The sequence below is a fragment of the Clinocottus analis genome, unplaced genomic scaffold, assembly GCF_023055335.1.
Source record: "Clinocottus analis isolate CAN_PGR_092001 unplaced genomic scaffold, fCliAna1.0.p SCAF_19, whole genome shotgun sequence".
Classification (NCBI taxonomy): domain Eukaryota; kingdom Metazoa; phylum Chordata; class Actinopteri; order Perciformes; family Cottidae; genus Clinocottus; species Clinocottus analis.
In genome coordinates this window covers 5,811,080-5,827,381 of record NW_027175920.1, presented here as the reverse complement: position 1 = coordinate 5,827,381, position 16,302 = coordinate 5,811,080, and the positions used below count along the sequence as shown (strand labels likewise).

The 16,302-nt window shown below is 44.6% G+C and overlaps 1 protein-coding gene across 25 annotated transcripts in view; it reads right to left on the bottom strand.

Annotated features, from left to right (window-relative positions):
• Window positions 1–15,659, bottom strand: part of tcf7l2 (transcription factor 7 like 2) — an 88,261-nt gene extending 72,602 nt beyond the window's left edge. For 11 of the 25 annotated variants that reach the window (XM_068583686.1, XM_068583687.1, XM_068583691.1 and 8 more), the window contains exons 1-3: window positions 15,053–15,659; window positions 14,822–14,888; window positions 14,494–14,618 (exon numbers count right to left, since the gene is read on the bottom strand). In XM_068583686.1, coding sequence (XP_068439787.1) covers window positions 14,494–14,618; window positions 14,822–14,888; window positions 15,053–15,241 — 381 coding nt within the window. In that variant the 5' untranslated portion in view covers window positions 15,242–15,659. The remainder of the gene's footprint in view (window positions 1–14,493; window positions 14,619–14,821; window positions 14,889–15,052) is intronic. The other 14 variants (XM_068583688.1, XM_068583690.1, XM_068583693.1 and 11 more) reach the window with 3 other exon arrangements.
• Window positions 15,660–16,302: the final 643 nt, after the last annotated feature.

Below are 16,302 nucleotides of genomic sequence, written 5' to 3'. Positions count from 1 at the left end.
GGCTGCACATTTCTTGTTCATTTTGGTGTCATATCTCCATGGTTTACACCTGGAATAGGTCAATGTATGTCATGTTAAATAAACCTTTTCTGGATATTTTCTTCTAAATTTGCCAAACATTAGATGTTTGCTTCCACAGCTTGAATCACAGTACGACTGAGCCACATTGATGTGTGTGAAACTACACGCAGAAGACAGTGAAAAACATTTGTCCGACTGGTGACCGCAAAAAGATTGGCAGCTCGCCACTGACTGAGAACAGTTGTGTCGAGAGGCACGTCTACTCCTGTAAAATGATCTGCGGGAGCATATAGAAAACTTCCATGCATTTCTCTTTTCTTTTCCTAAGTCAGTGTGAGGAATTGCCCCGGCCTATAGACGACAACCAGCAGTTGTTCTCCCATGAGGGTGGGCAAGCATCTGGGAAGAAGCGAGGAGGTGGATCAGGAGAAGACGATGACTAGATCTGCATATTTAGAGCACTGGATTTTCAGATCGCAGCACTCAAAGTGATCCCAAAAGGCGAGCTCTAGAAAATGAGAAGAAAATATCCATGGAACTTCCCCTCCAAGGCTCAGAGGGCTTACATTAATGGCTCCCAGGCACATCTACAACCCCACTCGCCTGAGAGGACGGGGGATGTTTCCTGTTCCACTTCCCAGTTGAGACATTGCTGTGAATGGGAGAGAGGCTGCACCGCTGTTCAATACCACAATGTTCACAAGGACGTCAGAGACATTAAGACATCAACAGAGAGGAGTGGATGGAGCATTTTTACATAATTTGAGGATTTTTTCTCCCCTAATTTATCAAAAATAACTGTAAACTAACTGTAAACTCAACCAGGTAGGATTTATTCTGATGATCACACATCCAGAGCAAAAACTCAGCATCGAACCAGAATAGAATTAAACACTTTTAAAAAGATTTTATTGATTTTCTTATTATGAAGAAGGTGACAGATGTTACACAGTGAAATATAACACTGAAGGATGACACATGACAGGTTTCAGGTCTGCAATGATGTAATCATAGCATGTGTGAAGATATGTTGCCCATCTCGACAAATACGGGACGTTGTGGATTTATTACATTTCCATTGCACAGCTTTTTGCCGTTTGATTCTCGTTCTCCATCTCCTTCGACATACAGCTGCATGGCAAAACAACAGATCAGCTGGACATTCAAATTGTTGCACAATGTTTCATTCTTACCTGTACAATCTCTGAATGATTAACGCATAAGAACAGAATCTGACCAGCACTTAAAACACAAGCAACCGGCTTGAAAGTTTACTTTAGAGCACAAAAGATGTCGCACTCTAGAACTGTCAGAGTACACATGGCATATAGAGCGCTGCTGAAGGTGCATGAACATGCTCATTTGGTGTGTTTCAGGCTTAAGCCACAGGACTGCAGCGAGGCCTGCCCATTTGATCCTCTACCGGGAGGGAATTCTAGCTGATGCTGTCTCCCGATGGCCCACACTCGACTGTGGGCCTTGCAGGCTTTCTCCCAGCTGCTGAACGGCAGGCTCGGGCGGCAGCACTGGCACCTGTCTCTGACAAGCCTCGGCATTCCCACTGACTCTGGTTTCCTGAAGCCGCCTGGCAGTCAGGTGACAAATGCTAACACACTCTTCCTCCGGCACTAGACTGCAAACGTGTACGCACACCGGCAAACCAAATCAACAGAACCAAGAGGCACTTAAGTGTGATCTCCACCACTTTAAAAAGCATCGGCATAGTGAGAGAGGTCTTAGCCTCTCATGTTTCTACGTCTGATAGCGAACCCCGGCCTGATTTCAGGCTGTGGCTTGGAGCTGTAAACCAAAGCTTCCCTCAACGCCTCTCACCCGCTCGGCTATGATCTAACCACAGTTTTTGCATACCGCTCAGCTTGTGTAACCGTCGAGTGGTTTTGCTCCAGCGAGACAATGGCTGTGTAACAGACTAAGCAGAGCGAAGCCATCGAATGTCAATGTGTTGCAAGAGTTGATAAACACGAGTCTGTCCACCCTCAAACAAGAAGCACAGACGAAAATAACTTGAAACATTTAGCAGCTGGCGGGCTTTCATGGACGTATCGTAGGTGAGACTGCAAGTGCTAATGGCGAGAAGGAAAGCGTTCTCAGGTGAGCGGGTCACCGTGTCGAGGGCTTCGCGGGCGCACACTGTAATTATGACTCAATTTGAAACTCCAGAGTTCAGAGAGAGTATGAAAGTCAATCTTTGCGAGAGTGAATTGTGACATTATCAATAGTAGAACAAATCCTACGGGAATATTTCAATTGTGTTTTTTTTCTTCTTACTTGTCTAAGTATTATCTTTCACTCACTTCTAATTGATTCTTCGCTAAGTCCTGCCCCTCAAACGCAGAACGGCCAATTATAGCGTGGCAACGGCCGGCTCTGATCAGGTTACGACAACTATGCGGCTCGGCTCCACAGACTCTCGCGCAATCAGTTCACATCGTCTTCATTTTCAGGAAGCTTTTGTTGATTTTGAGCGTAGACGTTGGGCGACGGTGATACTCCTTACCCGGAGAGGTTGGAGGAAGATGTGCATTTCAATGTAAAAACCTTAGGAGCCAGCGGGGTATGTTACTGCTTCATAAACAAGCATTAGCATGTCCATGCCACAGGATCAGTGTTGTTCCTAGCTGTAAGGACTTCTGTCTTGATCCCCAGGTGAGATAGTGGTTCAATTTCCCACTGTGGCCTGTGGGCTTTAGCTTCCTTATCTTTTTTAACGTTTTATTTGCTGCTGAATCCTGTTTCACATCCTGTATATCTTCAAACGTGTATTGTAAACCCTTCTGTCTGCTTCTCACCGCAATCACTTTTTGGTTGTTTTATCCAAAACTTGAAATATTTATTTTAGTGCAGTTAGTGGCAGTGTGCGCTCCATGATACCTCTGACAGCTTGAAATAGTAGCTGCAAGGGGCGGGGCTTAGAGAAAGGTTGAAAACGTAGAAATCTAAATATTTGTCGAGCGGTTACTTCATTGAGTGACACTAGAAGCAGAAATAAAGTTACGGATCTGCTCTTCTGGGACATTTAATTACTATGAACGGTCAAAGCGTGGCCGCTACTGCCGCATATAGAGAAAGCAGTCATTAAACTCGCAGGATGTGGTTGGACGACGGGACCTGACTGAGCTCTCGTTATTGCAAGGCATTGCGGTGCTCACTCTGCCGCCCAGCCGACCACAGACACGTTTCTCCACCTCATTTGCAAAGCAATCCCTCTTCCCTCTCACTCAGTGCACTCAGTGCATCTTTTTGTCATTTCCATGTCCAGGCTCCATTTGTTTTGTCCGCTGAGACGGAAAGGGGGTGAGGAGTGGAAGGAAGTAGGGAAATAGGTCTCAAGGAGACTGCTCTACAACCAACGAGCATCTTCACGTGGAGCCGCCCTCCAGAAAAACCAAAAAAAATACACACCCACATCCACCCAACACACTGGGCCAACACACACTCACCGCTCCCCCGCCTGACTAATGTGCCCTGACACTCGTACATCACCCGTAAATTGGCCAAATGAATTAACCACGGCCCCTGCTTAGCTTTACGGGCTTTAAATGGATTTTCTCCTCTCCAGGTCTGCCCAATAATTGCATTTATCCATCTTGTTGAAGCCAGGTTTACACACTCGCGATGATCATGCCAATCCCCCGGATGCATTTTCCGCTCTGGTGGCAAGCGCATGAGAGATTTGTCATCGGATCATAACAGGTAATTTAAACAACAATTAGCTTGACGACTCCGCCGTATGTCAATGTCTGGCTCCTTGTTGGACAGGACCTCGGGTTAAAGCCATGAGGTGCCTTCTATCTCTTCATCTGTGTGTATCTCTTCCCTTATGTCTCAGTGTGATAAATTGAGCCTTGTAATACTTTTGTATCTACCGCCCGAGCCTCCAGGTTAAAGCAACAAACACTCACAGTGGGGAACAAAGTAGTGGCCAGGAGTCTTCATTGTTCACAAACACGCATGCAGACAGAGAGCAGAGGCAGGGTGAAGGCATAGCTGTGAACGCCAGCATCAGTGGGGGTCATCTCCACACTTGTGAATGTTTGAACAGAAGTGCATTAGACACTGGGGGGGCCCGAAGGACAATTCAGCTATGTAAACATGCAGCAACTTCCTTCCCTCAGCTCCTCCAGGCCTGCACTGAGACAAGCCACTGTTTAAACAGCACACACAGCATTCCTGTGCCTGGGCCCCGGCCAGCTGCTGCATCCTCACTGCAGGCCTGCCCGCCTGCCTGAGCAGAGACAGATACAGGCCTCACAACAGCAAGGGTCATCCCCAACAGACAAAAGGGCTTTTGTAGACATGCAAAACTGGACTCATCTCCTAGAAATGCTCCAGAGCCCTTTGCCGGCTACTTAAACACTGACTGACGGAGCCCACGCTGACCTCCCACGGAAGAGAGATTAGCTATTAAAAGAACTGGAATCGTCACGTCGCTAAAAGGATCCATCTTGAAATCGTAACCACTTGACGCCACCTGTAATGACGAAGCTGGAATTTTATCTTTATTCCAAATATGCAAAGTGCGGCTGCCAATAAAGATAGAGAGAGCAGTAAAGTGGAGATAAAGAGCCTCCCGGTTCTAAAGGGCACTGTGACGTGCATCACATGACACAAAGGCCACCCCCGCTCGGTGATGCTCGTCTGAAATCTGAACTTTCATTATGACTGAACAGGTTTCAGATTCATGCCTTTGGCTTGCATCAGATGAGATAGTGAAGTAAAATCCTACATAACGCTTCAAAAATGTTTCACCTAGAAATTCCGCAACAATTTCCCTCCTGCTGGAAAATGGTGCGATATTAAAAAGGTGTTCAGCACAAGTTTGGGAGAACATAAGGATTAAAGGGTGTAGAGTGTTTACATACAACCAAGTTACAGGCCCACCAAAAGACACACTTTGGACCTTCACAGGAATTGCTCCACTCAAACAGCTACCAAACCAAATATGAAATCCAATCTCTCACTCCAACAGTTTTGAAAAGAGACTGCCATAGGCAAACACGCTGGAATAAGATTTGCGTCCCTTTTTGGGTCAAGACCCGTCATTAAACAAACCAGGATGTAGAATAATCATCCGTGGAGGACACCCGAGCCAAAGTACGTAAACTTGAGTACGTGAACATGTGCAGCTCTAATCTACATTTAATACTTAACACAGAGGTCTACTAAATCAGCTGTCATGCAGGCCTGATTTTATTATAGGAAGACAACACTCATTACTTCCTCCGCGTGCCAAGGCCTCAGCGGTGGACGCCCTCAGAGCTCCCCACCGCGATGCGCTGCAGGTCATTATTTCAATCAAGCAGTTAATGCAGGGTGACGAGACTCAGGGCCGGGCAATGTATCAATATGATATCGATATTGCTTAGATATCGTCTTCGATTTTGTACCTTGTACAGATAGTTGTCTTTCGCTGGTTTTAATAGCGTCATAACAGTGAACTGATGTCATTTTGTTCTAATATTTCTCTTTTCCCACTTACTCCTGATAGCAACATTACTGATGATAGTTGTGTAATATTTTGTAACAGTACCAATGGTCAATGCTACAATATCATCTCAACATCAATATTGAGGTATTTTGGTCAAAAATATTGGGAAATTTGATTTTCTCCCCATCGCCCCGCCATAACTAGACTGCTGTCTGTCTGTCTGTCTGTCTGTCTGTCTGTCTGTCTGTCCCTTCTGGCTGAGCGGTGAAGGCCACCCATCTCACCTCGGGACAGTTGTCCAAACAAGACGCTCCATTCACTCTGACCCCCGGAGGGAGGAAGCCAATTGACAATTCACTCAGTGCTGTGAGTCAATTTCTTCACTTCTGGAATTGACCCCGAACCCCGGCCGACCCAACGGCCTCTCACTGCAAGGGGAATGAATACAAGGATGGGCAGAGGGGGGGGGGTGGAGTTTGTTTTTTTTAAAGGCTAAAAACATGCTCAAACAACGTCCAAACATATGTTTGTGCATATCACAAGTAATAAGTGAGGATCCATTTAGGGGGAACAAAATAAGAAAAACTAATACTCTTTGCAAGTCAATATTAAATACAATTCATTTAAAATGGAAAGCACTGTTTATAAACTGTATACAATAACATTAATATTTATTGAAATTAGACTGATGCTGAATATTGGAGCGAAATAAACACGTTACATTACGATGGCTGGCTCAGCGTGGGCAGCGTGTGGATGTGACAGACTGTTCACATGAGATGTTAGCTAGTGCTGTACACAAGTTGACAGCTGTCTCTTGACAAGAGGCGCATTAGCATTGTGGGTAAATAGGTTTCTAACAGCTGGTTTAAGGGAATTTACCCTTAATCTGTTTTCCACTGGAATTAGTTCATCAACTAGAAGATAGAAAGAAAAAAAAAGAGAAGAATCCAACGCGGCTCCACACGGCACGCGAGCGTAAAAGGGGTTACATTTTATTAGCCTTGTGCATTTTAAAGTAATCTCGCCAACATCCTCCCCTCACACAAACACACACACAAAATCCTACCATAAGCCGCAGATTAGCAGATTAATTTATTTCTGCTTGCACTCTGAAACCTCCCTCACCTTTTGCGGGCAGTTATGAATCCAGCACCTTGCACGACAAACAAGCAGACGATCGCCTCATTAGTCGACTCCCTCCGCTTCCCAAACACAGACATAATCGCACACGCTCCTCGGAGCTTATCCTGCCACAATTAAAAGTTTAATTAGTAGATCAAAAATACATTGACTGGAGTTTTATCACCTTAAACTCCTCCATTATGTGTTTAGCACACACAGAGTGCCTCCTCCCCGTCTGAGCCATTTTGAACAGATTATCGGCACACAGAAATTCCCTTGACGACATTAAGACCGGAGATACAAAAACAAGACTGCTGAATAACAACATCTGCATATTAAACTGGATGCCGATAAACCCATTCTGATACCGCACATAGTTTGATATGAACGTTTAGTATGTTGCAATTACATATTACAGAAAATAGGAGCTTAAACTACCACAGGATAAATAAGCTGAGGTAAGATAATTGTTTGGATTTTATGTTGAGAATGCCAGTATTTTCTCCCACTGCTGTCTGATTATTTGTGTACACGATAAAATTTAAAAAAAAAGACATTAGCGTGAATGAGATTCTTCTTCTGTGGTGCGTTCCAGAGCATTCTACCACATCCATAAAAGGCTGATGTACCACAGGTGTTCACTGCACACTGGCATGGTTAGTCATTATCTCGCCCGACATGATCATTAAGAGCTGTGATGGCAGTGTGGCACCTCCTCCCCGCATGCACACACACACACACACACACACACACACACACACACACAAGCTCTGGGGGGAAAACATTTCAGTGGAGCCTTAAGCACTCCCTATCAGTTGTTGTAAAAAAATAAAATAAAATAAAAAGAAGGGGTGGAAGGGGAAGCTCCTTTCCCAACAGAAAGCATGTCGGCGCTGGTGCACTTTGACCCTCCCCAAACACACTCCACGGTCCGAAACAGAAGGCCGGCACCAGCAGAATCCCGCCAGCTTCACAGCGGCCCTCTCACCCGGAGCTTTTAAGGGAAATTTGTCGATGACAATGAGTGTGGGAAGCGCGGAGAGCAACGTGGAGGAGAGGGTGGAGGAGTGGAGAGAGGGTGGGGGGGGGGTACCACACACATGAACACATGCCTGCTCGTCAAGCGTGGCTAAAAACTGTAACTTGCAGTGTGTGTTCGTCTCCGCTTAGTCCCTGCTGTGTTTTTTTTTTCTCTTTTCTCTTTTTTTTTAAACGGGAAGATAAATGTGAAGCCTAGGGGCACTATTGTTTGGACATCTAACCAGGAACTGTCGCTGCTCTCATTGCCCTGGCATTAACAGCAATTATGCGCTCTATTCAGACGGCTTTTGTGCGTCCGACCCTCGCACACCACCACTCCCCCCTCACCCCCCGTCTTCTGCCGTCGCCCCTCCGTCCCCCTCCACTTTCACACACACACACACAGAGCCCAAACACACATTTCCCGCTTTTCTCTGCCTCCCCCACCTCCCTCTCCCCCTCCCCACCCTCCGTGCTTTCCCTCCCTCTCCGCTACTGGTGAACTCATTTGGCTACTGGAGCACTCTGGTCCCATTATGAATGAACTTCGAGAAAATATGCACATTCAAGGCAAGGAAAAGAGGAAGAAAGAAGGAGAAAAAACGAAAAGAGAAATGCACATACCAGAAGTGTGTTTGGAGTGATACCTGAGCTTGAACCATTCTTCACATCACATTCTGTGGATTTCTTCTGCTCAACCAAAAATGCACTTTGGTCAAACATATGGTTAAATTTACAGCTGCAGAGGACAAAATGCTCATCTTGAAAATGGCATTTTCAATGGTTTGTAATTATGACACTTTGTGAAAAATACCTATTGAACAGGTAATCATCTCCTGAGACTAGCTAATCCTAACCATAACCTTTATATCTAACAGAAGCGATCAATAGTTATTTTGACCTTATCTTTTCAGCTGGATGCAGCGCAGCAACGCTGATAATAAAATCTCATCATCTATAATCTATATCACCGTTTTCAATAAGTCTCTATTCGAAACAGCTCCATGTAAGTTCTCTCTATTGTCTGGAAATCAGAAGAAGCTCCATATTTTACCAACAAATACTGTCAACATGTGTATAGATCAGCTATGCGCTGACCTTGAAGAATTTAAAATCCAAAAAGAACAATGTGTTCAGAAAGAACAGACAGGAGGTTTGGGTGGATATTCATGTTTAAAGTATAAAAATACAGACGTTTCTTTTAAAAAAAGAAATTCAATGAGAAAATGCTCAAAGAACAAATGCATATCTGGTTCTGTGCATATCTCTTGCCAACAATTCAAGGGAGTGCAAAATGTGCTTCCTACCAAGGAAAAACTGTAAATAAAAATAAACCTACATGCACAGTATGTGGATACAAATTTAACTGGTGGCTACATGTACGCACACACACACACACACACACACACACACACACACACACACAGTAATTTAATTTCCATGTTTCAGGGAGCCCCAAATCCTGTGGGCCAGGAGCAGAGCGAGCCTATATTTAACAGATGACAAAAGTTGCATTCCAGATGTACAGTACTATCTTTGTGTTGAGCTCTATAGAAATGCATGGAGAAAGAGGGAGCGAGGGAGGGAGGGGGGCTTTGAGAAGGGGGGGGGGGGGGGGGGGCAGTGGGGGCCTGTGGGGGGGCGGGGGGGGGCACCAGTGCACAGCTGCTAAACTAATGCCATTTTTTTTTTTCTTCGCTCAGGCACTGAAAAGCTGAGTGTGGTGGCTCACTGACAGACACAAGGACGGATACAGGAGGTGGTAATAGATTTATCCATTCTAAAAAATAATTTGTTTTGCCAAAAGAAAAACGGAACAAAAAAAAATAACCAGCCCGTGCTATGACTTAATGAGTAACAGGCCTAATCTGCGACATTGAAGTCAAAATTAGGCTTCAGATTAGCTGTTATTACATTAAAAACAATGAAGTCAATGATTTAATTAAAAAAAAGGTTCAGCCCCAAACCAGACTTGACTGCAGCTGAACGTTGGCTACACCCAAGCCCAGTGCACACCGCCACCAGGGAACCACCTCATCCCTTTGCACTAGTTAAAAATCTGATTAGAAACACACTCACAAAGTGACTCGCTTTTTTTTTCCGCCTCCGTGGTGTTTCAAGCAGAGTGACAGATCGACGGGCGCGTAAGCTCTCACACGGCTCAGGCTGCCAACATCATCAGCATTAGACAATTAAGCCCCGCTAGCTGAGAGAAAAATATATATATACATATTTATGCTCAGTAAATATTTACTGCACAAATCTTTTCCATTCGTTCGCCAAGCACTAACAAAACCTTACTGTACTCCCTCTGCCTCTCTTTCGGAGTCCCCCCCCCTCCACCACCACCACCTCCCCCTCCCAAACCCCTACATCTGCGATTCATTGACTTTACAATTTACCACATGTCGAGATGGGAGAGGTCGAGCCTCCATCTGAATCACGGCACAAATATGCAAGTGATTTATTGTTTTAAAAACCCTGGGCCGATTTAGTGCAACTCCACTTTTCCTGAGCATTACTCCTATTGGCAGACCATGAACAATTACAGTTCGGACTAATTAAGCTCTGAGAATGTGCTGTGCACCGCTAATGTCTAGCAGGCCCCAATTTTTATTTAATGGTGCCAAACTTTGCTTCCCAGCCCCCAGACCCCCACCTCCCTTCTCTAACTTAACTCCTCAAATCCAAAGCAGATTGTGCTTTTTATGACTGTTTATTGAGTCGGAGAAAAATAAGGACCTTTTCTTCCAGCTCTCCTCTCACATAGGATGAGACAAACAGCAGAGTGAGAGCAAGAGAGAGAGAGAGAGAGAGGGAGAGGGAGGAAGAGATGGAGCAGCAGAAGAAGTAGTGGAAGGGAGGGGGGGGGGCGCTTCCGCCATACTTTGTAAACAAAAGTGATTTGCAAGACAAAAGGAGCGCAACCTTCCAACTAAACTCTGAGTGCATTTTGCGGCTGGAGGCACAGAAAGCAGCCGCGTTGTGCCACGAAACCCCCCGCGGACACCAATTAGGTCCTATTAACATGTAAAGCCAATTTGATAAGGTGTGGGCCCTATCCTTTAAATCCGCATTAAACCATCTTTCCTCTTGTCACAGCCAAAAATCCATTTACAGCAGCCGAACACACATAATCCATATGATATACCATTGTTATGCTTATGCTGCTGCCACGTTTCGGAAAGATACTGTCTGTCTGTGTCAATTATAACAGATAAGGCCACAGCAATGTGTGCACGTGAGCACAAAGGAGGTGGCGGTTCATTCACGTCGGCATGTTCATTACAATAATCTGACCAGAAAATCCTCCATTATGTCTTCCTGAAAAATAAGAATGATAAAGGAAGAAGTCCGCCTGTATGAAAGTGGATGTATTTTTCAAGAAGGTGAATCCGCGGCAACACGAGCGATCCTGGCACGAGCACAAAAATGGAACAAAGAGGGAAAAGAGGAGAAAAGCTATTGTTTCAACCACACAAAGCCTTTTCCACCGTCTTGTAGTAGAATCGCCACGGGTTCTGGGAGCGTCTTTTTTCACTCTAAACACAGCGGTGGATGCTTGGTGTTGCGTTTTCATCCCCCATTTACCCCCCCCACCCTCCCCCCTCCCTCCTACTTTCTTGTTCTTTTTTAAACTACTCGTAATTATACGTCGAAACCCAAAACCTCCGCCAAAAGTCTCCAGGCTTGGAGAATTATGGGGCCAGGGGTGGCGTCAAATATCTTAACATTCATAAGTCCGAGAGGCAGTAAATAAAGCCAGTGGATTTACGGCCCTGCAGCCCGATGCAGGAGAGCTGGCCGCCCAGATCCTGCTCTCCCTCCCTGAGCCTCGGCGTCTCCAGACTTGTTGAGGTGTGATGTTAGCCCACAGCACCGCAGTTAACCCGCCGCCTTTTTTCACAAGCCCTGTGTTAGCATCGGCAGGAAACAAAAGGTAGACGGGGAGAGGAAGAGAGACGGAGAGAGCAAAGGGAACAGGGGGAAAGTGAAAGGAGATAGAAAACCGGGGTGAACTGGGCAGGCCACTTCTCCAATTCAACCTGCACCCAGTGATCCAGCAGGCCTTTGTGTGAGGTTTGGGGAGGAGGGAGAGGAGAGGAGGAGAGGACGACACAAGGGCTTTTAAAGCCCGGGCACAAAGTCATGTCAAACTGCTAAATGATACTAAATTGTGAGCCTCCTTGGACTGAGTGCTAGGAAAAACCAATTCTGACTGATTATGGCTCCCAGAGGTCAGACATATTATGATAACCGCCAAATGCAGGAATTTCTTCCTTTTTTTGCCCACTCAAGTCATGCAAAAACTAAAATTGGAGAAACCAGGTGGCATATCCAGATAGAGCAGCAGTAGTGCTAGAAAACAGAGAAAAAAAAATCTAAATTCATAAGATTTTTATTCTCTGAGAAATACAGAAAACCATTACCTCAATTTAAACCATTTATATTAAATACAAAAACACAGATTTAAAAAAAAAAAGGCCCAGATGTTGAAATCCACATCCTAAAAATAAAATATCACAGCATCGCCCAAGCCAAGAGGAGGAGATAAATGAAGGGAATAGCAGCAAGAATCAAACCCTTTCATGACAGGACATAGAAAGTCTCATTCCAATAATAATACACGCAGTCATATTCAGTGTCTCACATGACATGTTAGGGAGCAAGACAGCTAATCAATGTCCAGGTGAATTATTTATGCCAGCTTTAAGTCTAATACATTTATATTACAGCGGGCGCTGACTTCAAAGCTCTAATGGCCGGACACACAGGGCGCTGCAGACAGTGGGGGCCGGGCTGAACAGTGGGAAGATCACCGCAAGCCGAAAACCATGCTCATCACCTACAGTCACTGCTCAGGTACATCTCTGAATTCAGCTGTAATAAACGTCTGCTAATATGTGAATAAAGAGTGTCGATAATCAGCAGTGGCTTTCATATTTTTGCTCTGACTTTATCTTGTGTACAAGCAAGTGACGCAGGGAGGGAACTAAACAACAGGTAAACAGCATGGAGCCTGTATTTAAATTTAAAAAAAGATCCTTATTTTTCTAAAAATAGTAATTCAGGGGTGGAATTAAGAGTCAAAACTGTCTCGCCGCATCCTCCAGCCGCGTTACACAATTTGCTGCTTTTCTAACTGCTGCATAGGCACAATAAAACGAGCGCTCCTCGACTGGTGCTGGGCACAGTGCTGCGATAGGCACAAAGAAAACTACAAACCTCTGCCACTGAGACAAGGAAGCGCCTCAGTTCAAATCATGTGTGTTGTGAATGTGTGTGTTTGTGTCAGTACTGATGAGAATAATGAGTGACTAATTCCACATACCAGCCAGTAGCGTTAACAAGGTTGGCTGACTGAGAGGGAAAGAATGGCAACATGTTCTCAGAAGTGCATTTTCCGGGAATGATAAAATCTTTTCTTTTTTTTTTAAACTATATAAAGCAGCCAGGCGTAGAGAGAATTGTGTAAGCAGCAAGAATGATTTTACGTGAGAGCCCAAGCGATCACGTTGAACTCAAAAGGCAGAAATTGTGTCAAACACAAAAGAAAGCATTATGTATCAGATGTGCATTTATTTTCAAGGTGTGCACAGAGCATGAAAAAAATGTAACAAATACCAGTTTCGTTAGCCAAAGCTAAGGTGGTGGAGGGGTCATATTTCCTAATGCCTGGTCTTTGCCTTAACCTTGTAAAATGAGATGACAGGTCCTAAAGCGCAGACTTGTAATTGCAACCGTTTAAAATAGGGGGGCTAAAAAACACCCATGGTTGAGAAAATTATGCCGCTTAAGGATTGCCATTGCCCAGTGGGACTAGCGAGGTGCTGAGCAAATGAGTAAGTGTGCATAATTACAGCATAGCTGATTGTGTCTAAATAACATGAATTTATTTATAAATATGGGTTTACATGGCACATGCTTTTTTTGGGGGCTTTTTTTTTTTTTTTTTAAAGACAGTGGCATCCTCACCAGAAACAAAGGTGGCGCACATGCAGAGCACAGCAGAGTTGCATAACCATTTACATTCAATGAAGCACACTTTTGAAAAATAAATACAAAGAATAAATAATTATTGTTTTGTAAAAAAAAAAAATAATTGAAATGTTAATGCATGCACCTTCCACATAATGTCTTCATCGGTTTTGACACATGCAAATCACTTTGAAAGGCTCATTTGCATATTTATTTTTATTTGTGTGGTTTTACATTGCTTCAAACTACTTGCAGCGTGTCAGAAAGCCAGCGTAAAGGTCTGAATGCTCATGCAGCTTGTGAGAGAAAAAAGGGCATGTTTGATGAGGCTGTGCAAACACAAGCCAATTGCATTATTCAGTGGGTTAAAAAAAAAAAAAGAAACATGCAATTGTAGCCTGGAATACATGAAACCCTATACAATAATAATAACATTATAATTATGATTATTATTATTGTAATAAAATAGTTGTACTATTCTTCGTGCATTTAATTACAATTCCAGGCAGGATATATGTAGAAATGTCAAGTGCACATGACCTGCCATAAACCCATAATATCCATTTTCATTGCCCTGCGTCCTAGCGCTTAGCACTGTTAGCATGCTAGCTGCCGTCCACCACAGCCAACAGGGGCTGCGGGCGAACATGCGTGACAACACTTTACTGTACACTTCACACTGCGGGAGTTGCTAAACTTGGCGCTACGCTTCTATCGGCTGCACTTGTGGGGCGACGACACCCCGTGTCCACCCCGGGAGCCCGGGAGAGAGTGTGCGCGCGAGAGTGAGTGAGTGTGTGTGTGTGTGTGTGTGTGTCTGTCTGTGTGTGTGTGTCTGTCTGTGTGTGTGTGTGTGTGTGTGTGTGTGTGCACATACAGTTGTAAATAAATGAACTTACTGTGCGTGCTGTTGGAGAAAGTGATCCATTGGGAAGGTAGGGGCTTGTGAGATCGGGGATCATTATAAACGGATAGCCCGGGTACGGTGGGCTCTTGAACAGCCCTCCATCTTGCCTTTTCGCAGCTAACATGGCGGGGGGGGGGGAAGAAAAAAGAAGAAAACTTTTTTTTAATAAAGTGGCCTTGATAACTTTTTTTACCCCCCCTTTTACAAAAAAAAAAGCATGTTATGAATAAAGCGGAGGAGAAAGCCCCTCCGTCTGGCACATATACTGTCATGGTTGCAAAATAGGAAAACAAGAGCGGAACAATAAAGCAGAAACTCACCCTCCTCTAAACTTTCTCTTGTTTTGTCTCTGAAAGTTTCAGATCTAGGCGGAGGCCGTCTTTCCGCCTTGAAATGAAATGAAACACAAGGGGTTGCGTTAAAGTTAACACAGCGGGCGACGAGGGTTGCTGGTAAACTTTCCTGTAAAGTCTCTCTATCGGCGTGACAATGTCAGAGACGTTAGGCCAGAGCCGCGGACGCGCGAGCCCCGCGGTTAACGTGCAACTTACCTCCGAGTCCGACGAGCTGTTTTGATTCGTTTCCGACTCGTTTACAAGAGAAGATTTGACATCGGCTAAATCCCTTTCTGCCGAGGAGTTCTCCGAAATTTTCTCTTCCTGCTCCCCTTCGTCTTTGAAGGAAATCATTTCATCGTTTGCACCCAGATCGTCCCCTCCACCGCCGTTGAGCTGCGGCATTTTTCCCCGTGCAGAATTTTTTTGGTGTGTGGTGGAGGGTGGGCAAAAAAAAAAAAAAAAAAACACGAAGTTTTAAACCCTTTAGATCAACGGGGATCTAGAAAAGTCCGAGTTTAAGTTTGGGGTTCTTGTATTGGCGTTTTCCACCAAAAAAAAGCTCTGGCGGGTTGGTACAAAACTAAAAAAGAAGGGGAATCTTGGCAGGAAAAAGGAAGCCGGAGAAGGAGCCGAGCCGCTCGGATTGAGTGAGTTGAAGTTGGTCGGAGTGGTTTTCAGTTCAAAGGCGGCGCTGATTGACAGATAGAGAGGGATGGAAATAGAGAGAGTCTGGATTCAGGATTATTGACAGGGAGAAACACACAAGAAACTAATGAGATTCAAACAGGGAGGGACTTGAAGTGACGTTTTCATAAATAGGAGGAAGAAAAAAAAAAGGAGAGAGGGGGGGAGAGAGAGAGAGAGAGAGAGCGCGCGTGTGTGAGAGAGAGAGAGAGAGAGAGAGAGAGAGAGAGAGAGAGAGAGAGAGAGAGAGAGAGAGAGAGAGAGAGGGAGGGAGGCTGGAGGAAGCCGGCGGACGACTGCAGTGAAACGCATGTGAGGAGGAAAAAGGCAGTTTGGGAGCAGGACAGTGATGGTGAAATAGGAGGAAGATAGGAGTTGCTTGTAAATGTGGATTAAACGCACATATGGGCGGTCTCCCGGTGGAGGGAACAAAAAAAAGAAAAGAAAAAAGAAACGAGGGTACTTCCTCAGGCTGTTTGCAACCAGTTTGACTCCACCACTCCCGACCAGTATGTCGCACTAGGGTCAAATTAAGTTACAGCTTAAATAAATAAAATAAAAAAAGATGTTTCTATTTTTGTGCAGTTCTTCATATTTAGTTTCTACTTGTTAATCTTTTTTTGTTTTGTTTATAAAATGGAGGCCTATCAAAGCAGAATAAAAGCTGTAACTCCAAGCTTGTTTTCCTATTATATCTGCTTTGTCAGTGCCTTAGATCTATTTTTCATTATATTAGATAATGTTTCCTCAGATCTATTTTTTGGGATGGAGGGTGTTAT